Source organism: Kryptolebias marmoratus, linkage group LG4, assembly GCF_001649575.2.
Source record: "Kryptolebias marmoratus isolate JLee-2015 linkage group LG4, ASM164957v2, whole genome shotgun sequence".
Lineage (NCBI taxonomy): Eukaryota > Metazoa > Chordata > Actinopteri > Cyprinodontiformes > Rivulidae > Kryptolebias > Kryptolebias marmoratus.
In genome coordinates, this window is record NC_051433.1 from 20,724,439 (window position 1) to 20,734,033 (window position 9,595).

Below are 9,595 nucleotides of genomic sequence, written 5' to 3' on the forward strand. Positions count from 1 at the left end.
AGGGATTGGCTTCCATTTTTATGTGGGCGAGCAGGTGTGAATACATCCTGGCAGTCAGGGAATAGAAACCGAAAAAGGGGCTACGGAGGGATTGGAGAATGTGCTGGATTTCCCACCAATTAAGACCGAACTGGGGTCACTCTGCCTCTAATCTATAATTGGATGCATGACTGTTCATGTCTGGGACCGACTCTGTGGGTTTGGACGTGCGCGTCTGCACGCACAAGCGGCGTTTGCTCGGAGAATATAATGTCCGTGATTGATGGACGGAGAGTCCAAGTGAAAGAGAATACCAGAGAAAACAAGATGTGTGGGTGTTTATAAGCAAAGCTGACATCAGGACCCCAATTAGAGACCAGTGTACGTTGCTGCTGCTGGTGGTGGAGAGAATCAGCCTGAGAGGGTGTGAGCAGGAGAGTAATTAAGGCACAGTGACAAAAGTCCCAGCTAATGTTCTCATGAGTGTGGCCGCATGCGTGTGCATTGGACTAACACACACGATGTCATGTGAATAATGTACGTGCTGGTTTAAGGAGACTTAAAACCCTTTTAATTTCAGACGAGAACCTGATGAGTTCAGCAGCTGAGCTCATCAGGTTCTCGTCTGTAAATGCAATGACAAACTGTCCTGGTAACAGTTAGATATTTTCACATGTCTGAACTGCATGCAGTCACACTGTTGAAATGCTCCAGCCTTTATTTGATACATGATCTGCTTATTCAGAGGAATCTGACAGTTGGTGTTATTAAAATCAATAGGAAAAAAAAAAAAAACCCACTCTGTCCAATCCTTCCTGCACAACCGTGCTTCTAACATAATAAGTGTGTCAAAGATTTGATTTTTTTATACACTGCTTAGGATAAATAAATTACTGCTGGCTGTTTTAAGCAGAGAACAACAGTTGCAGCTTTTATTAAATTAAGTTCAAATCAAAGTCGAATGTGAGCTCTATAAAAATTTTAACGCCAATATCAATGTCAATATTGATCCTGAGCTTGCAGTTTACCAATATTATTTTTTGGATGCAAGGGTAAGTTTACACATTTTTACATCTGAAGGCTTTTATTATAAGGCTAAGAATTGCACGATGCAAAGACTTTCAGGAATCATTCCCAGTCAAATCCATTTTGGTGCTTCTGCAGCTGTCAGTCAAAGAGCAGCACCAGCAGCTTCCTGTCGTTGGGCAGCCTCCTCGGTGACTCCAGAATCTTTGCTGAATAACAGCAAACCTTCAAAGAGCAGCCGCTGAGAGCCACAACACAAAGCGTCTGACCTTTTCTGCTGGACGCTGAAGACAATTAATCCTCCACATGAAACGCTGAGCTGCTAATGTTTGGATCTCGCAGCATTTATGTTTTTACTCAACTAAACTGGATTTACTCGCCAGTGTGTTGGTAATGTTTCTCCAGTCACTTTTGGGATCGATTATTATTGCTGTTATTTATGACGTCTTGTTTAAAATGCATATACATTAAATTATTGATACATAAAATAAATAAAAATCAATTAATTTGTCCGTTTCACAACCCAAAGCTCAGAACAAACTAATAAAAACTTGGGGTATTGTTCCAGTTTGTCTCCTATTTCACTCACTTCTGCTTGTTCTGAGACACTGAGCTCTTCATCACCAGGATTTAGACCTTCACTATGCAAATGGGAGAAGTGCAGCCTGCAGTCTGTTGCTCAGTTATTAATCTGGATGACATCCTACAAGCAAACGTGCTTGTTCTTTATGTCTGCTTCAACACCTCTCATGCTGTATTTCTTACAAACTTTAAATAGATTTGAAGAAAAGTGCTGGTCAGAATGCATTTAATACCTCTGACATTTCTTCAGTCAGAACCATATTTCAGTGCGTGTCCATCAAGGTCAGGCACCGCAGCAACAGAGGCGAAGCTAAACTGCTTTCTGTTTTATAGACACACAAGCAGACCTCTGGACATGATGAGTTCATTTCCCTTTGTGGCTAATGTGCCTTATGAAGATGAAGAAATGCTAACACAAGCATTTTTTTAGGGTGTGTGGTCATGAATCCAGAATCCAGACAATAAGTGAGAGACAAAGTGCAAGACCTGAGTGTAGAACAGGCTAAGATGGAGGATCACATAACAAGAGAGGGCAAAAAAAAAAAAGAAATAAGACAAAAACTCAATGTAAGACTTGGCTGCTATTCATCTGACAAGTTCTCCTTGACAGTTTAATAAGCCCCAGAACAAGTGTGGGACAGTCAGATGAAGAAAACAGCCTAATTACTGGTACCACAGGTCAGCAGCTCGGAGAGGAACCGCATGAAAAATACTGAAATTTAATTATTTCTCAGTTAATCTCCATTCACAGATGCTTTGTTCCCATTTAGTGCCTTGGTCCAACAATAAACAGAAGCCGTAGGAAAAGCTGAGCGGTGCTGCTTTAACAGAATCAATTACAGGCTGCTGCTTGACACCGACTGACTAACACTGGAAATTTACGGTAAAGACAAAATGTCACAGACTTCACTTTAAAGCAAAGCCAGGTGGGTGGATAAAAAAAAAAAGACGACCGGAACACATGGCTGCATCTTTAAAGCCACTTCCTTTAACATGGGGGGAGTCTAAAAGCCCAAAGTAAACTAGACAGCTTGTCAACCAAGAAACAAAGCAGACAGGAATGAAGCGGAGTGCATCAGGGCAGACAGAGACAGTCAGTGTGAGGAAGACTAAAAACAACAGGGAGGGTTATTCAAACCCTTTGACCTGAAAAACCAATGTGTTTCTATTCATTTTCCTTTTTTACTCCATCTACCATTCTAACCTCCCCTCTTTTGTTCTACCTGCTTTTTATTTCAAGACAGCTATGTTTACTTGTCAGTCCAGTTTAGTGTAAGCACCCTATCTTCCCCTCTTCCTACAACACACTCAGCCACGTCCCGGACCGCCTTTTCAACTTCCTCTGTGACTCCTCATTTCCTTTCTTACTGTAATCATCATTCCATTTTGCCTTGTTTGCAATCCAATCTGTTTTCCTTCCACCTTCTATTTGCATGAATAAATAAATGTGTGCGTCAATAAAAGAGCTCTGTGGGCAAAACCAGTGTGTAGGGTGGAAGCCTATTATTTTTATCAATAGAATCAATCAGACTCGTGGCAAAGGTTTGTTGTGTTTAGCAGTGCTTCAGCACACGGGCGCATAAATCAACGGCTGCCACAGAACTTGGATCCACGCCACCACCCCCCAACCCCACCTTTCTCATCTCTATCTGCGCTTATAGGTTACAAAACAAATTACAAGTTTACTGACACAACAAGTGTGAAGTTCAGCTTTCTCTCACCTCTCTGCACCAGCATGGTGACCTCACTGCCTTTTGGACACTTGCTGAGCAGGTCCACCACCTGGTTGTGAGACATGCTCTGCACATTTCTTTTGTTCACTTCGACGATGATGTCCCCCTCCCTGAGGCCGCGGCAGCGTGGGTAGTCCACAATCTGCTTCACTCTCTGCCCTCCGCCACCGGGACTGTCCGCAATGGTGAAGCCAAAGCCCTTGTCGCCTTTCTCCATGTGTACAGTGATGAGTTCGGGTTGTGTTGCGATGGCTGAAGCCAAGGTTACCACGTCGCTGGAGTAGCCGAGCTGGGAGGAGGTATCGGAGGCCGTCTCTGCAGAGGGGCTGAGAGGTCGGGGGAGGCTGTTGAGGGGTGCCCCTCCACCGTTGGTTGGGCCGTTGTTGGTGCTCTGACTGACTTGGCTGGATGGCGAGTCATAGCTGTTAGACACTTCCTGGCCATTAACAATGATGGGCTCTTTGTTGTCAAGAATAGCCACAGAGGTAACCAGACTGGTGTTTGGGTCGTCGGGGTCAAAAGGCAGCGGGTAGCCACGACACAGCTCCAAGTTAACCATGGAACCAATTGGGATCGACTGAAAGATCTTTACAACTTGGGCGTGTGTGTAGCCTAGTACGCAGGTGTCATTGACACTCACAATCACGTCACCTTAGAGGCGGAGAAAAAGCAACAATTACTTTAATTTAGAAAAAGAAATACTCGTGAGTTATTACAGTTATTTTACAAACAGCCTTTCAACTGAACCAGCATTCTTTCCGCAAACATATAAAATAAGTTCAGCTCCACAGACCTGTCTCCATCTTGCCATCGAGGGCAGCAGGTCCATTAAGAACTAAGCTTTTTATCTGCAGGAACTCATCTGGTTCATCCCCTCCAACAACAGTAAAGCCAAACCCTTTACGACTCTTCTTCAGTTTGGTATTAATGAAGGTCCCGTTCAGTTCAGATCGGTTCCTAGTGAAGAAAGGCTTCCCTCCTGAACACAGAGACACAGACATTTCAGCTTCATGAATGTTTATGTAAAAACACACATTCACTAAAGAGGAATGGAATCAGTGTGGATGGTTCCTTAATGAGCTGCTAGTTGCTCTCAGTCTTGAGACATGAGGTGCTCTCAGATCAAACCATTATAAGGACTCTCCAAGGGTTATAAGGACTGTTAGTCCCTCATTGGAGTAGTTATAAGGACTTGTGTGTTTGATATCCCACCATCAAGAGAACACTGCAATTGTGCCAGAGTTGGCTGACGATCGACGCAGTCTCATCAACTGCACAAGTGACATTCAATCTCACTAACGATGGAGGACGTCATAATTGGACCTGTGATTTGTGGATCTTTGGTTTAATTTTGAAGCCGGAGTGTGAAGAGCGCTACAAAACATTCAGGGAACGTTAACATTAAGAGCATAGAGCCTAGACTCAGATTAGCCTACTTCATATTTTCACGTGCTGCACATATTTTAAAATAAGAGCACGGCATAGCAGACAAAGATAAGTCCACTTTAGCAATGTGAATACAACTTAAAGAGTGTTTAATTTGCTCGGCCAATCACCACTTTTAAGAATGGACTGATTATGTCCCTCATGGCACTGAAGAGTCCCTATTGAGCTGAGAAAGTGTCTACTCTAAAGTAGGAGCTAAAGAATAGTTATAAGGATTGCGAGTGGCTGCTGTACTTGCAAAATAAATAAATAAATAGCCAGCTACCTCAAATGATTATAAAAAATGTGAACTGGTCCCCTGGGGTCTGAAAGAACCTATATTATGCATTTGAGCTTCAGTTAAAGGTTTTTGCTCTTTGATGGTAGCTAGTCCTGCACAAACACAACTATACTTAGGGTGGAAAACATGATTTCCATCACTGCATGTGCCGACCGACTGGGACACTACCAATAAACACATGACTTTCCTAATATTACACTGTGGGTCAGCTGTGATGAAGTTGCTTGTGCAATCTGTCTAACGTCCTTCTTTTCAATGATGCATCTCAGAGGCGAGCCTCCATGTTGTTGTTCTGCTTGTGGTCCTTCTGAATGAGACATTGATCCATGCACCAAATGGTAACAAGTGAATCAATTAGGCTAAAAGGAAATCATTCCAATCCCACGACTCAGCTGCAAGCTTCATCCATTGAGTGAAAATATTTGGTACCTACTTATTAAATTTATTTTTCTATAGTAGGACTAATAGGCAAAAATGGTATGAAATGATTATAAATAATCAAATATCGTCACTGTTCTAACAAAAGAAAAACATCCTAGCACACACAACCTCTTGAGCTTAACACTACTGATGCTAATTAAAGACTACAACTTCAGGCAACCTACCTTTTTGAAATTTGAATCCCAGATGTTAATTTAATAAGTGTTTTTAAAATAGAATGCTGTAATCTCAACTCAGTCCCCGTGTTTTGTTTTTCCTATCCTTTCCCTGCAAGTAATTAAACATCAAATAAGGAAATATGTTGGGATGGAAACTTAACTATTTTTGTAATTCACCGTCTGCACCGCAAAGAACTGAGAAATGAGGCGCAACATGTGAACACAGGCACTGAGAAGTGAGGTTTAATTGTCTATAAAAGACTAAATTTAAGTCGTGTGTGTTTCCAGCACGTCCTCATGTGCTTCAGACAAATGAATTTCGACACTGAAATACAAGAAAGAAGTGGATGATGGAGCGGGTGTGCATTAGAGGAATGTGTGTTTAGTAATCAGCAGCACCACATTACGTTCAGGCAGTGCCGTGGTTTATGCACACAATGAAAAATGCGTTACCCTTGGAGTGAGTTTACGTCCTTGTGTTTGTGGCGAGAGAGTCTGCGTGCAATGCCACTGATAGTGTTTCTCAGACAGGCAAGACGCGATTAGACTGGGAACTGTTATTGTCTTTTTCTTTACAGCACGTGGAAGAACCAAGAATCAAGATTTCTTATGTCTTCTGTTGCTCGGACATTAAGAGGAAGGACATTCATTTGGAAGGAGACATGAATGAGAGGGATGAGGAAAGACAGAGAGATGGACTAGACCATCAACTGAAGCAACGCGGACATTGGAGGGAAGAGACGGGACAAAAGTCAATGAGACAGCGAGCCATAAAACAAAGAGCGACAAAGGAAAAGGTGTCCGACAGAGCAGCAAGGGAGAGTAAAAGGAAGAGCCAGAATGAGGCAGTTAATTCTCCTCCAAGGCTGGGCTAATTAGACAAGCTGCTAGTGGGAGGCTGGGATGAAAGGAGCTGGCAACGAGGAGAAGAAAACCAACAGCAGCCGTAGGTGCATGGCTAAATGATGGGTGAAATCAGGCCATTATTGGATTTCAAAATGGGACATTACAAAACTGTACTTATCACATTCTTATTTGGAATGTCTTCCAAAAAAATATTTTAAGAAGAATGTGAGCCGTTATACAATAAATGTGTGATAAGTTTATTAAGAATGTATGAAACGGCTTTATAGTGTCAGTTCATACTAGATTTTCATCATGAAAACTAAAACATGGCCTTAGGCACACACACACACACACACAAAAAAAGTCTTGTTCTGAATCTTGTTCAGCACACAAGCCGCTCAGGGTAACACTGACTGGAAGTGGGAAAGTAATGAGGTTTCAGAGTTTAATTCAACATAACTTACGTTTTTGTCCCATGGCACTGGGCACTGGGGGACCTGTTTGGGGGTCCCTGTAGGTCTCGTGGTTGGCAGCGTAGCTGGCCAATGGAGCCCCTGCCAACGCCGAGTCCTCGATCCACTCTGCAACAGCAAGAAGCACACGTTCTCTAGATGGAGTCGAGACAGGAGCTCTCCTACCTTCGCTAGGAACAATAAGTGGGGAGTCCCGTGCAGTTTGGGATGAAGCTCACTGAAGAAGTACTGAGCAACAGGTGATCTAAGCTGTTTTCAGCCTTGATTGTAAATATCGATGCTGATCATTTCAAATGCGGATCCTAAATTGATTTAAAATGTGTTTTTTGAGTGCATGAAAAAGCTGACCCTGACTGACTGCGGTTTGTGCTCTTATTTCTATCTGTACATTAGAAATAAAACTATAAATAAATATTACATTAGGTATTATACCATTATACCTATAATATAATCACTATTAAGCAACATGTAATTATTTAGACAGCAGTAGTAATAGTATCTGCATTTCTGTTTTTAAATAAAAGCAAAAAAATCTTTTTATTTCCTTCCATTTTTATATTAAAACTATATTTATATTAAAACTATATTACCAATGTTGTGGTATTTTTGCTCAAAGTTATACTCATAGCTGCCCATACCTAACTGCAGCCTTTTAATAAAACTTTCCCAGTGGTGAGAAAGCATTATTGAAGANGGGGGTGGGGGCAAGGGTATAAACTAAGTATCAAGGGGTTTATTTCTTTTTGTAAGAGGGCTCCGCTTTCATTTGAAGGGAAAGTCAGCAAGTAAACTGAATGATTTCTGTTGAACGAGCAGAAGGGGGAGAACAATAGGAGATTCCCCTTATGGATAAAAGCTGTATTTACAATAAATTTCTCTGTAGGGCTTCGTGTGAGTGAAGAAGCTGGAAAAACAGCACGCAGGAGCAGCCTGGAGTTATTTCGTGGTTGAGGTTTGGCAGCTTTCTTTGATTACGTATTTTAGCAAAAAGCCACATTATTAGTCTTATTACTGTGAAGACTTAATTCATTTAGAAACTCCTCTTTTCACACACTTTTTTTCCAGAGATGAATAATTCAAACTGGCTCGTGTTCACCTTAGGGAGTAAAGCTTTCAGGTTAGAATCACAAACAAGAATACAAAAGCAAAACAAAAATAATTCATTTAAATAATAGTTATGTCTTTATGGAAGGTCGCTTAGCAAATCATAAAGCTGTAGCGGGCAAAAAACAAGCAGCAGTAACTGGTATAAAACATTCACGCGCACACACAGACGCGCTTGTCAGGCATCCACATGGTTAGAAAGAAAGAAAATGACGCCCGCGGTGGGGGCTTGTGAACGAACCTCGGATGTAGCGCTCACCTTCAGGTGGCTGCTGGCTTTGGGGCTGAGGCTGCTGGGGCAGCTGCTGCTCCAGCTGCCTGCGCTTCTTAGCCTCCACCATCGGGTTCTCATACTGGGTCTTCCTGTTGATATGACTACGAGTTTGCAGAACAGGAGGGGTGAAATTACAGGAGATAAACGCAGCAGGAGAGGAAAAAAAAATGGCAGGATATTGGGAGGGAAAAAACAGCAGGGAGGTAAAGCACGGTGGGGAAGATTTAAAAAAAAAAGAAAAAAAGATAAAGAAGAGAAGAACAGGGTGAAGAAAATAAGGGCAAGGGTGGAGACAAGGAGATGAGTTTTAATAAACTAAAGTAAAAATACTCATGAACCTGTGCTAGCATGAGTCCTCCTTGCTGAGATGACATAGACTCCCGCAAAACAACCCTAAAAAAAACAAACCTTTTCTGTGATGATAATTTACTTTATAGAACATCTTGCAAATAAAACTCATGCTCAAGAGATGGAAGTCTCCTTACTAAAAAAATAAATAAAAGGAAGCCTGGAAGCGCTGCGTTACATGGCAAATGAAGGTAAATAATGAATAATGTGCATGAAAAATATATTCTGAAGGCAAACAGAAAACAGAAACGCCTCATTCCTGAGCCCCCAGGTGCTGCTTTGAACAACATCAAAACCGTGTGAAACATATTTGTATTAATGGCGCAGGCCAGCGGCTTCACGCCGTCTTCGATGCATGAAACAGGCGCGCGCACAAACGTGCTTGCTGCTCCCCCCCTCCTCCAGATGGTAATGACAAACAAAACGGCCTACATTTGCCAGGATGCAAATTTTTTTTTCCCTTTTCCAAATTAGCCGAGGCACAATCTGGCTGTGATTGTCTCGGAGTTACAGTGAGGTGAGGAGTTGTTCTTGTTAGAATGAAAAAAAAAAAAAAAAGTCTTATTTATGTGCATCAGGAAAACATCACTCGTGTCTTATTTTTATTCGGCATGCATGAGTAAAAACACTGAAGTGTCCCTGTGCGCCAACTTACTCAACGTAGTAGACCCCGTACACTGGATCGTCTATCTTCTCCCATCCTGGTGGAAGCTCTGCGGGGACAGCGAAGAGAGACAATGAGATGGAGGAAAGGAAGAAAACGCGTGGCGGCGAGGCGGCAGGAAGCCTTGCGTTGAACTTTTAGAGGTGAGGCCTGGAGAGACTTTTTCTCCCCGTCAGTCAGCGTCCAGGACCAAAGCAACCCAGCGGCTTCACAGGCTGTCTTGTCTGGCCACCCCCCCCTC

The 9,595-nt window shown here is 42.4% G+C and overlaps 1 protein-coding gene across 14 annotated transcripts in view; it reads right to left on the reverse strand.

Moving 5' to 3' along the window:
• Window positions 1–9,595, reverse strand: part of magi1b (membrane associated guanylate kinase, WW and PDZ domain containing 1b) — a 120,990-nt gene that overhangs the window by 28,295 nt on the left and 83,100 nt on the right. For 9 of the 14 annotated variants that reach the window (XM_017429964.3, XM_017429965.3, XM_017429961.3 and 6 more), the window contains 5 exons: window positions 9,346–9,403; window positions 8,310–8,443; window positions 6,956–7,072; window positions 4,114–4,299; window positions 3,309–3,971 (listed from right to left, as the gene is read on the reverse strand). In XM_017429964.3, the coding sequence (XP_017285453.1) occupies window positions 3,309–3,971; window positions 4,114–4,299; window positions 6,956–7,072; window positions 8,310–8,443; window positions 9,346–9,403 (1,158 nt within the window). The remainder of the gene's footprint in view (window positions 1–3,308; window positions 3,972–4,113; window positions 4,300–6,955; window positions 7,073–8,309; window positions 8,444–9,345; window positions 9,404–9,595) is intronic. The other 5 variants (XM_017429966.3, XM_017429962.3, XM_017429970.3 and 2 more) reach the window with 3 other exon arrangements.